The 23,176-nt window shown below is 39.3% G+C and overlaps 1 protein-coding gene across 1 annotated transcript; it reads left to right on the forward strand.

Moving 5' to 3' along the window:
* Positions 1-2,911: 2,911 nt before the first annotated feature.
* rhoca (ras homolog family member Ca) lies at positions 2,912-22,526 on the forward strand. The gene is made up of 5 exons (XM_020629434.3): positions 2,912-3,062; positions 13,415-13,572; positions 16,589-16,709; positions 17,336-17,466; positions 19,886-22,526. Exons 2-5 carry the CDS (start codon positions 13,417-13,419, stop codon positions 20,057-20,059), a joined length of 582 nt encoding a protein of 193 aa, XP_020485090.1. The 5' UTR covers positions 2,912-3,062; positions 13,415-13,416; the 3' UTR covers positions 20,060-22,526.
* Positions 22,527-23,176: the final 650 nt, after the last annotated feature.

Consider the following 23,176-nt stretch of genomic DNA (forward strand, 5'->3'; position numbering starts at 1 on the left):
CTACACTGACTTCTGTCATTAGAACCATGCACATTAGGAGTTCACTCACACAGTTTTCAGTATTATTTCCCCAGTTGAAGAATTTCTCTTTACATATATGTTACACCTCAGAGGATCAGAGTAAAAGCTGTTATGTCCATGGCAGACTTTACTGTTATACCAAGGGTGGAAGACGTCACTGTGGAGGGTGGAAACATTGTTAAGTTTATAGATGACAGAGTTGCTGTCTGTCTCCCTCACTGATATGAGTCATCCCTCAGGTCTGCAATCTGTGATGGTGCTCAGCGGTGTCATGACCACTGAACATCACTTATGCCCTCAGTGATTGTTGTTCAAGACAGGGAGGAGAAGTTGTAGAGAGCTACAGCTACCTCATACTTACATGGACCAGACATGAAGCTCTGATCTGCACTCTGAGGCAGAAAGCCAGAAGATATTAAATAAAGTGGAAGTTAAAAGTGTATTACTTTGGCAGGAACTTAATGGTGCTCTACGGATGCATTTCAAGCCTAACATTCTAATTTTTGTTGGTTTTGAAATTTTAATGTAAAAATAGGGTTTTGGAGGGGAAACACTTCCAACACAGCTTGTAAGTATCTCCCTCTGATATTTACAGCAATCAATACTAATACAAATTTAATCTGTCAAATAAATCCAAAACTATCCTCTACTTAAAAGAATAAAAGTAAGCTATATCGTTTTTTTTAAGGTGCTTAAAGATAGTTTTTTTTTTTACATTTTTAAATTCTGGTTTGCTTCTCACACACAAAGACCCGAGTTACACACCTGCACAGGAGCTAGGAGCTGTGGACATTCATTCATGGAGAGATGTCAGACTGGGGCTGCTACACACTAGAGGGAGCGCGCCAGGCCTGTTGGGGGTCCGGTACCTTGCTCAAGGGCCTCCGCTGTACTGGGGAGGAGACCTGGCACCTATCCAGTAATCAGACCAGCTTCCATACTTTGGTCCGCAACACGAACTGAATCGGTGACCCTCCGGTCCCCAACCCAAGTACCTACAGAATGAGCTACTACCGCCCCTTCAAGTCATCACATATGCAATCGGTGCTCCAATACCAATTTATTATAAACTGCCCTTGAACACAAAGGCATATGAATGTATACATCTAAATATTCATTTAAATTGTAATATGTATTGAATATGTAAAACTTCACTTTGACATAAACTGCCCTTTCACTTTCAATAAGAATGGCAAAATATGTAAATAACCATAACACATCAAAGTTATCTTATATATTTATTGTAATGTCATGTAGTCTGTTCATATACTTTATACTATTATCACGGTATATCTTTATTTAAGGATTTTAGCTGTTCTCAGGGGAAAGGAATAAGCACCCAGTGTTATTTTTAAAAGCCCACCCTTGTTGTTTGAATCAATTTCTGACCTTTGGTGACCTTCAAAAAAAATCCAGAACAGTTCCAGTCAGCCTCAAGCTGAGAATACATCAAACAAGCATCAGGAATAATCAGTGAGCATGACCTTTAGTCAATTTAAGCAATACCGCACAAGAGGGAGTGCTGGATATCAGTATATTGTACAAGAAGTCAAGAAAAACAATAATGACTTAAAATAAATAATATTCAAATTAGTTTTGGTTCCATTATATATGATATTTTATATTTTGTTGTTAGTACTAAATGTTAAGTCAAATGTCGGGTCCCGCGGGTCTACAACTCACCTGTCAGACCGCAGGAAGTTTGTTAAGATATGAAGTGATGGATTTTCCCTCTGTTCACATCCACACCCATCCCTCCTGTTGCACGAGCCTTCTTGTACTACGGATGATGTCATCTTTGACCGGGGAGAGGAGGAGGGACCTTGGCGACTCCAGCGGCTGCAGCATCTCAATCAAGCTAGTAATAGGTAACCATAACATTACCGGAAATACAGGTATCAGCCTTAAAAATAAAAGTGAAAAAAAACATCACTCTCCCTTAAAAAAAAAAAGAAGCGTCTGTAATGTGTGTTTCAGTGTACAATGAAAAGCAACTGAACTTCATTCGTTAGCCATTGCTTTATTAATATTAACTTTGTTGCTGCATTTTTTTTAAGTTAAACGAGTTATAGAAAAAAAAACATTCAATCTTGGGGGTGGGGCAAGGTGTGCAACAAGTTTGAAGGTTTTTTGATTTAATTGGTGCAACAACTTTAATGTTTGCCCTTTGCAACTTTGTTTCTCTCTAATGTGGACACAGTAATACAAACACAAATAAAGGACAAAACTATAGATAACAACGTAAAATATACCTTTGTAAAATATATAGAAAACTATGATGTATTTACAGGTTTTACATACAAATATGTGAGAGGCAACATCACCTTCAAAAGACATTTTTTATTTACACTAAAGGTGTTTGTGTAAATTGTAAACCAATAAGACAGAAAATAAATAATATTGCATGCGTAGCACAATGACTACATTTTACATATAGAGAGATTACTTAGGTAGCCTACAGTATATGTAGGCCTACATAAACATGCTTTTATAAATTATAAAGAAGCGTAGATGATTCTTTTAAACAGCCTCTGTTTTCAACTGTAAATATATTCCTTGTGATTTGTACTGGATGAGGGAGAAGGTTAAATGAAATGGCTCATTTGCACATGAACAGAGCTTGATTTTCTGAATTTAAAAGCATCAGTTTACACAATTGGTGATTTGTATGATTTTACAGAAATAAGTAATGATGCCAGTGTTTCCTAAATTTAGTAATACAAATATTGAACTCAAGTCTGACATTTTTACATGTAATAATAATAGACTGTATGGTGATGATAGGTTTAAAATTTGAACGACTTGCCCCTTTTTATGTTGAAGGCCCTAAACGGAAGTTGTCGCATGTTAGTTTAGTCTAGCTTGTCGCTGGTGTGGGTGGGAGGATCCTGCTCGCCTGCCCCGCTCCTCAGCCCCCCTCTCTGTGAAATTAGCGAATACTGCAGCAAGAAGTGAGTGTGTGCGTGAGTGTGTCACGATCAAGAGGAGCCAACAAGCGGGGATTAACATTTAAAGAAGAACTCTCACCTGGCTGGCGACAGGTAAATATGAAACAGACGTAGCAGTTTGATTTAAAAAAAAAAAAAAAAATCATTTGACACAAGTCGACAGCCTAATTATAGCTCTACTTTCTAGGATGAGAGAAGGAGAAGGTGGATCGTCCTCACCAGTCTCACCAGTTCAGTCAGTAGTTTAAATCATTGGAGGTGTGAATGTTACAGTCAAGTGTATCCAGGTTGTCTGATAGTTGTCAGGTAGTGTTTCTGTACAACTGTTGATATCTTCATTGTTGGCATAGTTTGAAAGTCACGGAAGCACATGAGATCTTGTTGGTCTGAACAGTCTGTTCAATGAGTGCGACCTCAATAAGAAACTCCGCATGGCAAATCATCTAATGAGCGTTTCTATTCCTGGAAACACTTCATTTTCCTCCCAGTCATAAGCCTCCCGTGTCTTAGAGAGCATTGTTTGAACTGTCAATATCATTTTCAAAAACAGGTTTAGGAGGGTAAAATATGAGGGTATAATTTACCTTGAAATCTAAATGTGATTTAAATAGGAGGGCCACATTCATCAGGACTTAAGATTTACTGTATGTCAATTATTACAATCACGAAAGTTCTCTCATGTGTAAATAAAATATGAAGTAGGAACTCAAAATCTTAGTTTGCAAAAAAAAGTGTTGTCAGCACCTTTGAAATACATTTAATCACTATGTTCAATGTATTTATGCTGTACATAGGCTTATAACAGGGCCGGGATGAATGATTATTTATCTATCTGTTTTCATCAAGCTGATAGTCGCTTTAACTTTGACATGTTAAGGAAATACTGTCTTCTTTAAATTGACTGGCCACTCTGATAGACATTTGTTGTCCTTGAATTGTTTTTTTGTAAAACATATTTCCACCCACTTATATCGTATCATCTATTTTTTAAAACACTCGTTTGCAGTAGCTGAGTGATATATGAGTCATCCAACAGAAAATCAGCGTATTTGCTAAATTTATTTTTCCATATGCTGGTTCTAAAATGTGAACATTTGATTTTAATTTTCTTGAACGATATCTGAATAATTTTGGCTTTGAACAGCTGGTGGGGGAAGAAAAGCAGTTTTAAAAGTGTTGCCTTTTCTTTAAGAAATTCTGTTGACATTACAGACCGAATAATGTATCGTTTAGTATAGAAAATAATAATAAGCTGCAGATTTCGATGGGTATGTAAATACTCGAGATAGAGTAGTGTCCAGGCTCAGTTTGAGTCCTCTCAAAGTCTGCCAGTCTGCTACGTTTGTCTGCTTCTGACCCGAGTTACTGAACAGAGGTGAGTCATGAGGTGTCCATTGTTTCGGAGCAGTGCATCCTCTGCTTCTTGTCTTTGAGTTTGATCATCACACTCCAGCAGTCAGCAGCTGACTCAACCTGCTCGTCCTGCCCTACTTCCTCTGGAAAGGCTGCAAGAGACAGAGTATCTGTTAGTGTCTTAAGCGTGAAAGTCATGATAAATTCATGTCTTTAACCATGACAACCAAGACCGCAGGCGATTAATTTGAAGATTCCTGTTTATGCTGTGGTTAGAAGTGAACAAGATGTGATGCTTTCTTTTTGACAGGCCCATTGAGTCATAGTGTCCAGGATACCATAACCCCCGAAAAGAAATAGTTCAACCTCAGGAATGATCTTATTTCTGGTTTGGAAAAAAAAGGAAGATAAAGTCTCTTTAGTATTAAGTTTTGTCTATTTTAGAAGAAAAAAAATACCCATCAGCACCAGAAAAGTAAGCTCTTTATGTTTTGCTTATTTGCCCTAATGGCCACTACTGGCATTGCATTGAAATAAATTCCCATAGACCAAAACTATTACAAGTCACTATTAAAAACTGAAGACCGTCACTGTAAGGAGGCTAACTGAGACTTCTGTATGCTAAGCTAGGCTGCTGCTTGCAGTAACCTGAATATATCTTTATTATTTTTGTATGTATGGCTGCACGTTGTTGTCTGAAACATTGTGCTGCTGCCTATTTTGTCCAGGACACTCTTGAAAAAGTCATTTTCAATCTCAATCTCAAGTTTTTTCCTGGTAAAAAGATTAAATAAATAATTTAAATTTATATTTACCAGACATGACAGTGGGGTCATTCATTAAATCTCTCGCCCAGCAAAATGGAAAATAAGGGTTTTACAAACTGTTAAAAAAACTGCCATCTAAAGCTTAATTATTTTTTATGTACATAATGAGAAACTAGCTGTATTATGGTTATAATAGGTAATTCCCTGTAAAAGGCATTAAGGAATATGTCGTACTGGGTTATATTCCATGGGCTGGCTTGACTGCTGGGACATTTGATCATTTCCATGGGTGTACCAGTAAAACCATGACTCAGTGCGACTAAGGCGCTGAAGTGTTTGTAACATAGAGCCAAAGACTGTGAGAGGCTGACCTGATCTGTGTGTGTTTCCCTGCTGCCGGGTGAGAGAGCTCACTGAACATCACATTTCAATTTAAATGCACATGAGGCTGCAGGAGTCTTTTTTTGTTATTGTGCTCATCTGAAAAGACCCCAAAGCATTCTGCTTAGATTTGTTTTTGTCATCCAACGTCGTAGCAGATGTGTCATATGATGGCATTGCCTTTCAGATTTAGTCAGATAAGATGTTTTTACGTCCAGGTTGAGGTGCGGGGGTGTAGACAGCCGGTGTCGCAGGCGCTCTGCTCTGTCTCAGCCTCTATCTCACTGCCTGTTTATGAACTTTGGCCCACTTCTCACACAGGCAGAGACTTCACAGAGGTGAGGTAAATTCTTGCATGCCTTCGCTTCAGATCTTAAGTCTGGCAGCCTGTTAGCTCGTCTCTCATGAGACAAAAAAAACACTACAAGCTTCTTGGAAATAAGTTGTAATTGAAGAGCCAAACATGCTAGATTACGTCCCTCAAGTTCAGTAGTCATTTTTTATTCTGTTGTAAAAGAAATGTAACATTGTTCCATCGAGATTTAGGATAGACTTGTAATCTCTGAGTGTGTCATTATCTGTCAAACTGACAAACAGTCCAGCCTAGGTTTTATTGCTCTGATAGTTATGAAGCCTTTATCTGGTGATACTGAGCTGCTTGACAACTCCTGTGTGATGAAACCAACAATCCAGGAAATAACCTCTCAGTTTTGATATCAGCTGATCTGTAAGTCTGGACGTTTGAGTTTTTATCTTGTTGGAAACAACAATGACCCATAGGAAGCCAATAAGACGAATAAAATGATCAATCTCGAGCTCATTTCCTGTAATATGTTTGCTTGTTTGAACAATATCAGAGCAAAATGAAAAAAAAAGTCTTCCTCCTCATCATCATCCTAGAAACAACAGGCCTTTTTATTGGTTGGATGTTTGTCTATGCTCAGCGTTGTTGTTGAGTTTGAACGCGTGTGAGGATCGAAAGGCAGCTCTACCTCATTGGTCACAGGGTCACGCTCTGCCCTGTGCTAACTCCCCGCTCACTGTGTGTTGCATAACTGTTTATGGCCCCTAAGCTTCAAGAAACCTCCTTAGAGAAAGGGAGAGAGGTGCTGTGTTCATTAACCCGGGGCATTACTCAAATAGTTGTTGGAAGTAATGGTGCTTAGCTCTCTTCTCCCCATGTTTTAATGGCTCCTTGGGTTCAGTGTGGATCACGTTTATGTATGCTGCCCAGTGTTTCAGAGTGTTTAGTTTTCTTCATTGTTTGGAGACAAGATGAACTCACAAGCACTTTGAAAGCTCCCCCACTTGATACATTTCTGAAATCTTTCCATCTCCACCTAAAGTCTACTTTCTTGATGTATAATTATAAGGATTTTAAGTTTATAAGATTATTCATTGTGGTTTCCTGGACGACAAACTCACGTCTTGAACTAACTTGTGAAGTCTGATTAAATTCCATACACGTAAAGTGTTAAATGTTTACTGAGGTAACGTCAATCCTTCTAAATGAGAAGCTGAAACCAGCACATGTTTGGCAGATTTGATTTGTAAATTCCTTAACAGATTAATAAAGTATCAGATTATTTGTGGTGGATTATCTGGACGTCGGGAGGGGCTGTGAGCTGAGCTGCTGCTGGGGGCAACTCAGGTTATTTCCTTCAGTCTTAATGAGTGAGGCCACACAACGATGCTAGCAATCTTATAGCATTGATGTAGAGTTAGCAGGGAAACCCCTAAAGTAGACAATTCAAAATGATTAGTCAGGAGGTCCCCTTTGGACTCTCGTATGTTCAGTTGTGTTTTATTGCTGCATCGTATTAACTAAACTTAACAGGTCTTGTCTCAAAACCGACCCTCCATTTGCTCATCGTTCCTGTTTTTGAATCTGGTCAATAAATCATGCATAGAGGTCTCCTCCTCTCCAAGACAAACACACAGGTTCTTTAAAATTGGTAAAAAGAAAAACACTGAACTACTTCAAATCCTGTTAAAAGTCCGTGTTACTGTTTTTCCAGGCAGGCATAGTCAGGAGGGGCTGTGAGCTGAGCTGATGTAAGCTTGTTTGTAGTTACTGCTTGTTTTTAGGTCTGGGTTTCTCCTATGGTAAATATGTTGGTAATGCTGTCTTATTTTTCTCTCTCTTGAAAACAGAACAGATCAGGTTATTGAAAACATTAAAAACTCTTAATAGAAGAAATTTTGTGCTACGGTGTCTTTTTAATGCTTATAGATGGGTCTATATGAGGACTGCCAGCTGAGCTGCCGCTAACTTTTGCCCAGCTTGTTTCTCTCTTTCTCAAGCTATATATAATTTAACGTGTTATGATAAAAAACAATGGTGATGTGACTTGAAAGCTTTAGGAAGATGTTGGTTGGAAGTGTTTTAACTTCCAACCAAAAGATTGTGCTTATGGGTGTGTTAGTCTTACAAATAAATATGACACTTAGGTTGGAATAGGAGTTTGTTGTGGCACTGAACTAAATATTGAACGACCACATTTGAATAGTGTGAGAAAAACTCCAAGTTTGGATACCACTTTATCTCTCTGGTACTGGAAGGTTTCTCATCAGTATCAGCCAATGATAAAGTCTAGGTATTTAAATTTATTGGTGTTTGGCATTTAAAAAAAATATAAATGTTTTTGGTTTATCCCTCATAAATAAAAAACTCTAATGAAGGACTGGTTGACTAAAGTTCAGTCTGTTCAGCATTATTTTTCTATCCTTGTTAAGTTGTTCTCTGTTGTTGTAACCAGCCAGGAGGAGGTGCTTCCTGCTGTCTCACAGTTATAGTTTGTCCTCTGTCTACCTCAGCATGACTGAAGGCTAAATGGATATGTTCTAGCACACTCCTCTCCACCACAGGATAAATCTTGGTTATTTTTTTGTAGAGTCACCGTGACAGGTGAAAGGAAATGCCTGCACCCTGAACTGAGTTATGGTTATGTTGAGGCGACTGATTAAAGTTGAAGTATTTATTTTTTTGTCACTGCTTATATCAAAAGGGTTCATCTCTCGGCGTCACATTTCATCCAGTAGTGAATTCAGGTGAGATCAGGCTTTGGGTTGGATGTGCAGAGAAGGAATTGTTGTTGTTTTTTCTGCCATTAACAAGATTAACAGGCTTGATTTGTTATTGAAGTTTGTTTTTTCTCGTGCCAGGAGGTGTCACATGATTTTTATGTTTGGGGAGCTCAAACGCTCATTAATGTTGTACTCCTGTGTTCCTGTAAGTCAGTTGTATATACTATATGAGTTATCAATTGTTGATATTGAAACTAGGGCTGGGATTCTTTGGGTGTCTCACGATTTGATTCGATTTCGATTCTTGGGGTCACGATTCGATTCTGCATCTATTTTCGATTCAAAGCAATTCTGGATTCATGATTCAAAGTCTGTTTATGAATTAGTAAATACTTCAGGATCTACTCCAGTCTTCTGTGAGACTGGCTAAATTTCTTGCTGCTCTATTTAGCATTCTGCTGAGTTGAAGAGCTATCCTTAGCGCTTAGCAGGGAGTGACTGATTAACCAAAAAAACAAAAAAGGATTTTTGGAAATAATGAATCTATTTAAAATCTCAGGAGATAAGAATCTAGATTTTTACATACATTATTTTTTTTCCCCCACCTCTACTTGATACACCACAGAGTACCTCTACCCTAGTGCCCAACCGTTTCATTGGCTAGCCAATAATATGGGCCAATATTAGCTTATCCAGTGAGTATCAGTATCGGCTAATGTTATCACAAAGTGTGCCGATATTATTAGATTTATTCACCGGTCAAATAGCATTTCAATTTGAATTTCAGTTTAAATGCGAAATATTTGCCAGTAACTCAAATTTATACGAACCAACAGCATTTAAGCTTCCTGAGCATGACATCGCAGAAACATGACTGCTTGGTGAATACTGTTAATCCACAGCCATCTTAAGTTCCCCCTCAGTTGTTGCAGTCATTAGTAACCATTAGCAGTTAAATTAGCTATTGAATCAATCATATGGGGGTTAAGTATTGGGCACAGTGAGGGACTATATGCAACATTTTCAAGCATCATTCCCTTCTGTCAATATGTCTGTAAATCATCTCCAAATATCACTGCCATTGAGGCAGAGCAGTCAGAGTGAATGCACGTAAGTAATAATGTATGTAAGAGTGTGTGTGTGTGTGTGTGTGTGTGTGTTGTTTTGCCTCTGGCAGCCCTCTCTGTGTCCCGGCTCAGCTGAGGCCTGTCCAAACACATCTGCAGCCAAACGCTCCTCCCCGGCTTCGCAGAACAGGAAGTGGATTGTTTTGTTTCACAGGGTGAGCCTCTGAGGCCTCAGTGCTGCTGTCTCCCACTTGTTTGGCTTTGAACCCGTCGTGTAGTTCAGGACAATCTCTGGTACCCTTGGCTTTTTCCTGGAAATCAAAAGACACTCAATATGCCCACTTAGAGAAGGGAAACAGAGGTTGTTATGTTCTCAGTAAATATTCTGTTTTTGTTTAATATTTTTGATATTTTTGATATTTACGCTGTATACATTTCAGGAGATTTTGCTCACTTCGTTAATACTCATTAAACAAGTAGAAATAACAGGTGTGAGCATGACACAGTACAAGCAGCACTTCGCTGAAGCAGCCTAAACTTAAACTTGATTCTCTGAGCTGCTGTAACTGAACACACTGCAGCAGAAGGAGTTGTGCTTTTGGAGAAAAGAAGAAAATGTTGACAAACCAGTTACTAAAGATGTTAATAAAACTGTCAAACAAGAAAACACATCCACAATATCCCGGATCGCTACTGGTTATGCCAAATATCCATGGAAACATGGCTGGGTATTACTGTATTCTCTTGTGTGTGTTGTTTTTTAAGAGCTTTTTAAACAATAATTTCCCCTACTCATTTGTGCAGTGAACGATAAGATTGGTAAACATTTATTTGAGATATGTTAAAAGCAGCTATAATTTAAATTAAAAAAAGAGTCTCAGGTCACAGTTTCTCAAACGTGAGTATTTGCTGATTTCTTGGCTCTGGTTCAGCAGTTTGACAATACAACCCTTACTTTATAGGCTTAGGTAACAGAAAGCAGGAAAGCCTCTTTTTCACGTAAAGCCAGCTGTTTCCCCCTGTTTCTAATCACTGTGCTAAGCTAAGCTAACTGGCTGCTCGCTGTTGCTTCATTATTTCTGCTTAAACACGATTTGCATCGATCACTCTCCTTGAAAAGAATCACCCAAGTGAGGAACAATTCTTCTAGCAGAATCATTGTATGATAACATGTCCGTCTAATTCTCTTTGTGTATGTGCACTCAATTGTGTCCTTCAAAACAAATGGAAGACTGACTTAGCTTCTCTGTGTAATGTGTTTACTGTAAATGGTCAGATCTGGTTATAAAACAAAGTGGACCTTGGAAGAAAACCAAGTGGTAACCAGCAATGTAAATGAAATTATGGACACCAATCTGCTCACCTGTTTGCTGCCAAACCAACAATAGAGTGAATAATAACTTCAGTCCATATTTGTGATTATTTGACTGGTTTGATGCTTCTTACTGAAAGGGTCGTTGCCATTGCTCTGAACAGACACTTGACGTGGGCGGTTGGGGCAGGCTCGACACCAAAGTTTCCCCCCGCAGCACTGAAAGATTAATTTCCCCTGATAAGTGGGTGCCCTCGTGAAGAGGGTTGCTGTCAAGACTGTCTGGCAGAAAGTGGATGAGGTGAGGAGCCAAATGACTATATGCACAGCTGCTCCCAGGCAGCAGGGCTTCAGCTCATCCATCAGGTGCACGGCAAACTCATACCCTCGCAGCCTGCACCCACTCAACCAGCTCTCGTCTGGGCTTATTGCAGAAATGTTTCTTGGTTCATCGTGCAGGTCTGAAGCATAGCTGTAAGATTGAAAGTTCCTGTACGTAGTTTTTAACTAGTTATCAAACAGTCTGTGATACATACAGTTGCCTCTATTTGACCTACTACAGCAAGCAGCCAGGGGTGACTGGGTTGGCCCAACTGGAACACTGACTTATGCAGGGATGGCATGAAGTTTGTGTGCACACACCAATAAATACCATGTATTTACCTTTTCTATCTCCAGTAAATATTTCTACTTTAAATACTACCATTGAAACATCATACAGATGTTATATTATCGTGTATATTTTAACCTAAATAAGCAACACTTCAGAGTGGAAACATGTAAATATTTGACACTTTAAGGATTCAAAAAGGAAATGTGTTCAAAGTTATCACTTAAAGAACTAACAAAGGGGTGCAGCTACCAGGAGCCTATTGTAACACAGCCAAAGTAGTTCATTTTAACATGGCCGCCTCCAGTAAGCCCCATCTCTGACAAAGCCCATAGCCGTCATAGTTTAGGATTTTGTGGTGACCCGTGGGGATAGCCTATCCGATTTCAGATTTTTGTTGTTTGTTGGGTAATTCATTTTTAAATGAGAGTTGACATCTTAGGCTGCATATAAGAATTCAACTGAGCCTGAAGTTCCAAAAGTGAAACCTATGCAGAAGAGCCTTAAACCTGCTTACTTTCTAATGTCCAGCAGGGGGCGACTCATCTTATTCAGTTGCTTTATTTACTCAGCAAACATTTTCCTTATGAGTTTATGGTCTCAATCACTTGTTACAAGTCTTCTTCAACATAGCTTGGTATTAATTTAGTCCATTACAGTCCCATTTACAATAAAGACAAAGGTTGAGGAGAAGTACATTTTAGGGCAGGGCTGTAGTTGGTAAAGTCGGTCATCTCTTAACCAGAACATTTGGGGTTCGATCCCCAGCTCCTGTAGTAACATGCCCGCCGTGTCCTTAGGTAAGACAGTCAACCCTGAACCGCTCCCTCTGCTTCGGCAGCTGTGTATGCATGTGTATGAATAGGATTAGTTACTTCTGATGGTCACATTACATTGCATCGGTGTGTGAATTTGATTAGTCTAGAAATGTGCTATACAGGCTCAAGTCCCTTTACCATTTGCCTGGGATTGACAAGCTGCTACCATGCTTAGCAGTCATCCAGAATAGAGAAGTATAATGTAAATCCCTCCTGTCATAAACATGCATGTTCAAGACTTCAAAAGGGGCCGCACAAACCAATTAGTGATGTCAGGTGGGCAACATCTACATATTTTAAACAGTCTTTGATTTACACACATGCTAAAGCTCTCCTAATACTACAGCTAATATAAAGAGGTACAGGTTGCTATCATGCTTCTTTTAATGCAGAGCTGTCTATATAGAGATAAATAGGTTATCATCTACTATTAGAGTGTTCCTTAAGAGAACTAAAAAAAAAACATCTGGAGGGATCAAAAGAAGGGCTGTGTTTTATCTCCCTAGAAGTACTTTACCAGCTGCTCCGATTTCCCAGACGCTTATTCTTTCTCCACACTTTTCAGAGGGAAACAAACAGGGCGGAGCAGAAGCCTGATAACACATTCCTTCATGTCCTTACTTGTCTCAACACCCCCTCCTCTTCCTGTCCTTCCACTATCTCCCCTCCTCTGCTCTTTATGAAGCTTTTGTAGTCTTGATGATGTGGCATTGGGGGACCCAAGGCCTGTGCCTGCAGTTGTCTGTGACAGCGTGCAGATCAAGGAGCCCTCCCTCAGGTGTAATGTGATGCGGTGCTGTCAGTCAGAGATGTCAGAGCGGTCGCTTTGGAGTCACACAGCACGAGCAGAAAGTTTTGAACAACACTGTGTCCCTGATCTGACTCGTGTTCCTTCTGCAGTCTCTGCACATAATTTAACCATCCGTCATGTAAAGTTCAAAAACAGAGTGTTATTTGGCTTGTTTCTACAGCAGCATGACAAGTTTTATCTCCCATAGAAATAAAGATAACTGTTTTCCTGTTGTGGTACTGCTGATGAATTTGGCACTGAACAGCCTGTTTTTTTGTCGTCTGTTTGTGACAAAGTTTTGTTTTCTTGTTTCCCAACAGAGATGGCAGCCATCCGGAAGAAGCTGGTGATTGTCGGGGACGGAGCTTGTGGGAAAACATGTCTTCTCATTGTTTTCAGTAAAGACCAGTTTCCTGAAGTCTACGTTCCGACAGTGTTTGAGAACTACATCGCTGACATCGAGGTCGATTGTAAAAAGGTTTGTTGATTTGACAGCAGAAGAAGCAGCCTGGAAATGTGTGAAAGTCTTTCTGTTTTTGTCAACTAAGTCATGAGTCGGATTACACAGTGTTGACAACAATGATTCATGTAGGAGGCATGGGAATACAAAAAATAGCATTGTTTAACTCCCAGATTGTGAGTTACAGGTATCAAGGGTAAAATACAAGATCACACTGTTGTGTTACAATCACCTTTGTTTGTCTGAGGTCTTCTTTTGTACATTTTATATCTTTAACTTTCATATCCTATAACAGACTGAGATTTCAGATTAAAGCCTACCAATATGTTTTTAGACTCTTTAGTACCTTTAGCTTGAGTTAGTTTTATTTACCTTGGTTATTGAAGTCCCAGTTACTAGTTTGCAACAAGTCGGACAAGCAACATGGTGTACCTTTGTTTTGTCAGCTTATACCAGGCGATAACAACACACTACACAATAGTCCAAGCTCAAACATTACTGTTGATTCACGTAGCAGCCATGTTGGATTTTAAGCTCGGGCTGCTGAAGGTTTTTCCGGAATTTCCGACTTCTGAGATCAAATGGAACGCACCATAAGCTCTGATAACATCCATGACCAGTCCAGGGCACAGACTGATTACCACAAGGTGGACACCCTGTGGGTGCTTATGTGGCAGTTATTTCAGCTTGAAACTGTTTTGGAAAGTGTTTTTTTAAAACTGGTTTTAATGACAGGCTCTGTTTGTTAAGAAGGAAAATCTGCTCCTGAATAAACCTCTTGAACTATGAGCACTGAAAAAAATCTATAACTCCCAAACAAGCTGAGGTCCTGAAAGCAGTTCAACTAATTGTTAAAAAAGAAAAACATCTTTCAAATATATAATATCTGTCGGTTCTAGATGTTTGAGTGTCACAGCTATAATGAGTAGTTTCATTAAATGACACACTTTTGTAGTATTGTTGTGACTTTTTTGATCCAATTTGGGAATTTGTGTCAGCACAAATACATTTTGGACACTCTGATAAAATGGTTTAGATACAACAGTTCAGCCATTAATTCTACTTTAACAAAGCTTTTACATTTTCAGATTTTTTCACACACTTCAAAGAAACGTGTTGCTTTCCCTGACTCCTGACTCTCCTGTTACTGTTCACCTGTGTGTTAATAAAAGTTGCCACACAGCAAGTGGATAGTGATTGCAGATGAATACAGGGTTATGAAACCATTAAAGTCCTTCTCCAAAGTTTGTGTAACATCTTGACTCTGAGTCACAGGAGCCACTCAGCGATGGTCGAATCTTAGCTGCAGATGGTTTGTTATGTCAAAGGGTTTTGTTCTCTTGAGCCGACCACCGCTGCAGGATCACAGCTTGGCAAAACAGGAAATGACTCTACTTCCCAGCTTCCTGTTCAGACAAGGAACAACGATGTCTCCTGGCAATCCCTCTCCTCACATCAAGACCCTCCTTGCCTCCTCCATCTGCTCGAGAAGCATCTCTCATTTCCTGTCCTGGTTGTACTCTGACCGGGAGGCAAGGAGGGGTTAATTGTTGTGGTCTGGACCTGAAATATAAAGTAATGGATCTATGATGGAGTGGTCTAGCTGGGATAAATTTGGTACAGATATGTGTCATCCCCCTTTAAGTTACCCCTCCTTCCTCTTTCGAAAGGACACTGGCCCCTTGAGAATTAGCCCATTACACAACCAGCTGGATTTTGTTCTCAGACCCTAAATCTGATTCCCCCGCTCCTCCCCTCTCGAGGGTAAAAACATTTCTTTCTCTCACCTTCCGAGGATTGAGCAGTCTCTTAAAATAGCTGTTTTTTCCCCTTCTTTCTCTCCAAAGTCTTCAGCCTACGAAAAGGTCCGGTGGGAACATAATCGCTCTGGTTGCTCATGCTATCTCTCCCGTCGGCTGCCACCTCCCACCCTCTGCCTCTGCAAACGGCTATTTTGGGACAGTTGACTGATGCGTTTGCTCTCTGTGGGCTCAGCAGCATCTATTGTCATTCAGTAAAGTTTCAGGATTCAAAACTTCTAAAAACTTCCACCCCTTCGCTGAAAATAGTGAGTCAGCTAAAGAGCCGAGTGAAGACCGGCTGGTAATGCCTGCTCAGGGACAGAAGGTATCTGGATGGATGCTCGCTAATCTCCCACTTTCCCTAATTGAATTAATCAGTGGTGTGACGGGATGAGGCCATTCCCGGAGTTCATTTCCACAACACAGACAACATTATAGACTCATAAAGCTGATTATGGTGATGAGGAGCAAATATCCAAAGAAGGAATTCAAAGAAGGAAAGAGCTGTGGTTAAGCGTTCAAATCACAAGTTATGATCAATATGCGAAGCATGTGGAGCTAAATGTCCTCCTGAGGTTATGTAAACGTAACATTTTCAACTTCCGGGTACGTGAAGCATTTGTCCCTGGGAAAATATCTCAGATGCAGCACACGTCATACTGTCAGTATGCTCAGGCTCTCTGTGAATGAGACAATAAACGTCACCACTATTGATGTCATGACATGTTCTGTGTTAGTGTGTTCATGTGGAATGATGAGCAACATCTCTTTGTTCACTGGACAGACAGCTCGTTTTCTCTTTCAGCCCTTAAACTTCCGGTAAAAGTTTTTAACAGGTTTTAAAACACAGGCTGAATCCATGCTAATGCCTCTTCATTACATACAAAGTAAACAAGGCAACCAGCGAGCAGATAAATTATTCCTATAAAGTGATTTTTGATGCCTGCCACCTCAGTCGATAAGTCGGTGTCAGAGGAAGCGACTTACAGCATGCCGCAGAAAAACCTTTGTTTACATTTTCACTGCAAAGGTTCACAGTATGCGATACATTTATTATGACCAGCTCGTTTAGGCCTTAACAGTAAAGGGAGGTCCATACAATAAACTTGCTTTTAGCTTATAAGTGCAGGTTATATATTATTTTAAAAGAGCTTAAACAGGCCTGACTCTACAAGTATTTAACTTGTTTTTCAGTAACTTCTCCTCATTGTTTTGTTTCTGATTTCTCCCAGGTGGAGTTGGCGCTGTGGGATACTGCAGGCCAGGAGGACTACGACAGGTTGAGGCCTCTCTCCTACCCTGACACAGACGTCATCCTCATGTGCTTCTCCATCGACAGCCCCGACAGTTTAGGTAAAAAACTAGTAACTTGTTTAGAAATGCCAAATTTGTGGGGCGCTAGATAGGCTATCGCTTTTGTCCACGCTCCATGTGTAGAGGCTTTCGTCCTCATCACAGTGGCCCTGGGTTCTAATCTGACCTCTGCCCTTTGCTGCATGTCGTCCCCCTCTCCCTTCCACCCAACATTTCCTGACTCTCTTGAGCTTCCCTGTCCAGTAAAGGCAAAAAGGCTCAAATAAATAAATGAATAAAATGCTTAATGCTATAACTTTCAATATGTGTATACAGTTTAGCTTTTGTAAGATAAACCAGACTGAGACAGCAGCAGTACAGGAAGATAACTAATGTGGTTTGTATTACAGAAAACATGATTTAAAAAGTGTAAAAGTGATATTTTGTCCAGTCAGTTTATACAAGCTTTGGAAGCTGTTCTAAAACATCTTAATGCCTTGATGGAGAACAGGATTAGTGCAGCTAAAAACATTTTTGCCTCGAGCAGTCTGCAGAGCAATCCATCATGAGAAGTGTTCTGCTCTGTGACTCTGCACAGTCCCTTTTTTTTTTTTTTCAGTCAAGCCCCCTCCTTCCCTCTTTGTCTCGAGTGTTTCAGCTCACTTCTTGTCTGTCTCCCGGGACAGAAAATATCCCTGAGAAGTGGACGCCCGAGGTGAAGCACTTCTGTCCCAACGTCCCCATCATCCTAGTGGGGAACAAGAAGGACCTGAGGAATGATGAGCACACGCGGAGAGAGCTGGCTAAGATGAAGCAGGTACGGAAGCCTCAGAGGGCCAATAAACAGAGGAAGAGGGTAATCAAGGGCAAGTAGGAACCTCTTCAATAGTCTGGCACTTAAACCTGAATTATTTATGTACATATCCATGAAAGGTATTGCCTCACTGCATTAAAACTAGCTGCTTCATTTTAATATAGCTTCAAGTAAAAGTATGTATACGCTACACTTCTGTCCGGGGAATAGTTGCACTGTTTCCTTATCATTTCCATTGAATACAGCTCAACAGTTCAAATTCAAGCCAAGACCAAGACTAATGCCCTGTTTTAAAAAAAGGAAAAGTCATTATGCCATTTTAGTTTTTCTTACAGTTAGCACATAACAGCATTCATAAGTGTAGCATAGCATCAAATCATCAGACATTTTTTTTATTTTTCTGCTTGATATTTTTCCCCTAAGTGGGAATGATGACATCCTGTCTGGAATGAGAGATAACTTTGTTGAATGAGTGTAACCTGACCTTAACATAATAAAAATACAGATGTTTCCATACCCAGTTTTCCTTTCCAATACCGTCGGTTAAGTATTGGCTATTACAAAGTAACCCTTTGATACCGGTGTGATGAATACAACACAGCATTTTTTTTACAGTATCATCATGATATCGTAAATACATATGTTTGTTTTATTTGTACAACTCAGAGTTTGATTCAGAAATACTTTAGTTATACCTGAAGGGAACTCAGGGTTGCCAGTTGCTCACGAGCTGAATGAGCCCCTGTGTTTAACCAGCACCTTAAATTTGCTTCAAAGATCCTTACCGACCTCAGGAGACAAAGATCCACCATAGACGTTTTTCTTGAACATTAATCGAAATGCTCTCTTCCCCCCCTTTTTTTTTATATATATATATATATATATATATATATATATATTTATATATATATATATATATATTTATTATTATTTTTTTTATTTATTTTTTTTACACCTGTCTGTCATTTAAAAGGTAACTTCCCCACGGGTTCCAACAGTGACAGCTTTCTGAAAAGGCTGTCAGAGGCCTTTCACTCATACAATAATGACAGCAGCCTGTAGTTTACGGCGTCACAGCACTAAGGCCGCCTCTCTTGTCCTTCTCCAGGTCCAGCTGATAATAGAGACGTGTTAACAAAAGTCTCCAGCTCGTTCAGGGGCCTCTGTCAGCTTTTTCCTTTCTGTAGGAACCAGGAACCATTCGACAAAGAGTAGCACTAAGTCATCAGTTTCACATGGTCACACGTACATCGGTGGCTGAACATGTATGACAGGGACGTAGCTAACAGTTAATGAAGTAGTGTACCTAGGCGTTGGTACCCAATTTGTATCCTTAATTTCAATGGAGACTTTCGGGTTACTTATGGACATTATATAAAATAAATCTCTGGGGAGTGGATGGACTGAACATGTTTACATCTTTCTACTAATAGTTCATATTGTTTTTAAAATATGTTCTTAATTTTTATAGCTCTTTATAGCTGACTCACTATTTTCGACTCAAAGACATTCTGTAATAATTGCTTGTTTTGTTTTTCCGACTCATGGTCAAAAACAAACACATTAAATTAAAGGAAGAATGTGCAACATTTTTACACATAAATACAGCAGAAGTATAACCTCTGTGAATGTCTCTCTGAGTCATTACTGTCTACAATGAGTGAGAAGCATGAGTCCTGCCAGCTGTATTGTTGTTAGAGCTGTGTTTACATTATGTTTACATGGACGGGATGGCCTTGCATATAAAGCTGTTTTAGTCTAGAAAAGAAAAATAACATACTCACTGTTTATTTGGATGTCACATAAGTGTCTTTAGATCTCGATCATTCTGTGTCAATTTATGTGCACTATGAAGCTATGAGTTAACAAAAGTGTGCTAACATTAGCATGCTAACACAGCAATGCAGACCCCAGGAAATCATCTTGAGCAAAGGACAATTTTGTCCATCGCTTGCGCTAAATGGTGCGTTCTAATTGATAACTCTTCAAGTTGGAGGTGTGTCGCTGTAGGAGAGCGGAGGCTTCTGAATAGCGGAGGTGTCACCAAACAGCAGTTTGTTGTTTGTTTTGGTTTAATGATGGTGCTAAAGGGCGACATCTACTGGATTAAAAAGTCGCACATTCTTCTTTTAACTGAAACGCACAACAGATTAAAGCAGCAGATGAATAAATTGTAAGCCAGAAAATGTTTGTAGTTTTTGTCCGAAAAATAATAATGATCAAGATAGTTCCTAATTGAATAGTGGATCCCGAACAATCTCACTAATTCAAGAAAAACAAAAGAAGATTTTTAATTTTTCGTACAAAATGTTCTTGTTATTCTGAGATAAACGTAAAACAGAACTTTTTTTTTTCTCAAGTGAATGCAATATGCTTCTGTAGTTTACAGTCACTAACAACAGTATCTGACATCACCATGCAGGAGCCGGTGAAACCAGAAGAAGGCAGAGAAATGGCCAACAGGATCAGTGCCTTCGGTTACTTGGAGTGCTCTGCAAAGACCAAGGATGGCGTGAGGGAGGTGTTTGAAATGGCCACTAGAGCGGCGCTGGAGGCCCCCAAGAAAAAGAAGAAAGGCTTTTGCACACTGCTGTGAGCTGCCCTCAAATCAAAACCAACCGACCAATAGGAGAAGAACAGAAGTGATGGAAAGGACTGACCTTCTACCAAACTACATTTTGTACTGTATGTTGCATTTCACGATAACGGTCAGGTGGTTAAATGGATTGCAAACAAGATGATTTTGTCTATATTACATTATTTGTTAGAAATTTACGTTTTCTGTCTTCACACACAGGATGTTTTCCTACTTGTTTTTCTTTATACTTGTGATGCTTTGAGGAGTTAAACATGCACATATTTGTATCCAATATTATTGTTCACAAGCAGCATTTTACTGGGCTTGTATGAAGTACTCATGATTGTCCAACAGTCCAGGTTGTCGTCTAAGTATCAACTCTGCTCATTATGCTAGCAGCCGTCATAATGGAAAATGAAAGTTTTTTTTTTTTTTAGGTTTTACACCACAGTCCATTCGTGTTGCCTGTTAGCTTAAATTTCAGCTATAGACTATTTGTCATATTGTGCCTCATTGTGCACAGGAATGTTGTCATTGTGAAACCTGAGCAGACATAACTTAGGCTTTCAATGCTGATGAAAACTCTTCAAGCACAACAAATGGTTGCTTATTTTTAAGATGTTCTAATAAAGCAACAACCTTCAGTGTTGAAAAGTGAGGCCACTGCAGTTCCTCAAGTGTCCACTTGAGGCTTTCTCCAAAAGCCAAGGATTCCCTATTAGGTCCCATATTAGAAATACCAATTTCTACAGTGGAAATAAACATGTTTACAGCCTGGTACAAAACATGTTTTTGTCTCTATAACTAATTTCTTTACTGGTATAAAATGTACAAAGGGTGTTTTTTCTTATCATTGTTCTACTTTGATTTTATATTAGGAGGAAGAGTTTGAAGAGATTGTGACTGACAAGCAGGTGCATTGTAGCTCTTTGCTGAAATGCTGAAGACCTGTCTCACTCCACCTCTTGATCTGTTTCTATATCAATCAAAAGTTACGTAGAGTTAGCATTTCTAATACAGCAACCAGAATCACTTGGTATCAGAGTGCTTCTTCAGAAACCAATGGGTGACATCACTGAGGCTGTGTCCATGTTTTATACAGCTTTATATAGTTCCTATGTCTTTTTTTTTCTTTGTGATTCTGTTTCTGATAGACTTGGGTAATACCCAATATAGAGAACCAGTGTGATACAAGACTTATGTGTCATTGTTGGAAAATCACAAGCTCGATTTCTCACAAGTCTAAGTCAAGTTTATGAAGTAGACCAGGATGGGTGGGTGGATCGGAACTGGCTAACAAAGACAAAACAGAACTTTGCTCAAAGGCTGTAAGGACCAACATGGAGATGACACGGCTGAAGCAGAAATCACATGAAGGCTAAGGTTTCTGTTTGTTTATTGTGAATGACGCGAGTTTGGCTTCTGCTACAGCAGAGAAGACGCTGTTGGAATCTGTTTGTGTCAGACAGGTTCGCCCGGTCTTTGAAATCACGTCTTGTTTTCGTGAATCTTCGTGAATTTTCCCGTCAGGTGACATTCTTTACATGTTTTAGAGAAGCTGGGTCATGTGTGAGGAGTTTATTTTTCACCCCGTCTGCTCTGTTGTGCCTTCTTTAGTTGCTCTCTCCCAGACCAGATGGACCAGTTGCCATATGTCAGTTGCCCGAGTGACCTTTCTGGAATGTTTAACTAATCTTGCCTCAAAAACAAGACGACGATTAGGCCTACACAAATTATGTCAAACGTTTCATAAAATTTCAGCCATCATAAGCTACATATTGAAATAAACCCATAACTTTAGTCTCCTTTTTATTATCCTGGCACTTAAAAGAAGGTTACACCAGTTTATGTCATGTACTTCAGCATCAAGAATGAATAATGGGAAAATGACTTTTAATATCACATATTTCCTAAATATAACTGGGAAAACATCTGTCTGCAGCCATAATATCTTTGATGTTTTATTTAAAGTTGTGTATTCATGCCAAAATAGTTTGTTTTATAAGAACTTCGGAAAGATGAAAATTTGATACATTTGTCTGACTGGTCTTTGGTCTGACTGGTCCTGGTCTTTGTTTCTTCTCATCTTTACTTGTTGGCAAGACATATTTGGTTTTTGAAAGTAAAGAAGCCACAGATGATTCAGGTCTTGAACTGTACTTGAGCAGCTTTTAGAGGCATGTCAGAGATGTGGTTCTCCTTTGTTCACAAACATTATAAGAGACTGGAAAAGGGCTATCTTTGCTATTCTAATTGTAAAACAAAGATGAAGAGATGAACATCAAAAGCTCCTGCAAGGAACTTTCGGTTTGTGTCAACTTTGGCGTCCCCTTGTGGACAAAGTGGTATCTCTTATCTCTCTGCTAATTTTGTCCTGTACATGTGTTAAGTGGTGCTTTTTTATCATCCTGATTTCTTTTAACAGTCAAATGTATCACTTATATATTTGCTGTTGAAAATGTTATTAAAGGCTGTTTCAGCATCATGCAGCTTTTCACTTTGTCAGATATCTACCCCGGTGCAAGAGAAGCATTGATATTAATATCACTGTACATACTCGAGATTCACCACTAAGACACAGTAGAAATGTTGTTACCTCCAATCTTTGTAAATTGAATATGATTTTATAGTTCTGGCATTTGCACATTTTTCTGGACAGCAACAAGCACAAAGACGAGAAAGCAATAAAGATATTTTACTCATTGCCTTTATAAAAGAAAAACAAAATCACACTAGTTTCTTATATTTGCGTCTCAAAAAGCTTAAAATTGAGTAATTGTTGAGGTCAGCAGAAGTAGTCGAATAACTCTCTCTGCTGGAATCACATTAAAATGATGAGAGTATTCCCATGATGCAGCAGAAGCTCTAGTGTTGAACATATCGCTGGGAGCATGTACAGTATAATACTGCTGTGAATGTTGAGCGAAATCAAAAGCTGTCCTTAAGATGCACTGCATGAGAAAACAACTCGTTAGCACTACACAACACAAACGTCTTTGGGAACAGCTTTTGGCACAATGTTGTGCTTTTTTTCCGGAAGAATTTCAAATAATCAAGGATTCAGATTTATATAAAAAGCTCATTGTTATGACGCTTTGTTAACAAAAAGCATCATAGTGAATGTTTGATCTGCAG

Source organism: Labrus bergylta, chromosome 5 (assembly GCF_963930695.1).
Source record: "Labrus bergylta chromosome 5, fLabBer1.1, whole genome shotgun sequence".
NCBI lineage: Eukaryota > Metazoa > Chordata > Actinopteri > Labriformes > Labridae > Labrus > Labrus bergylta.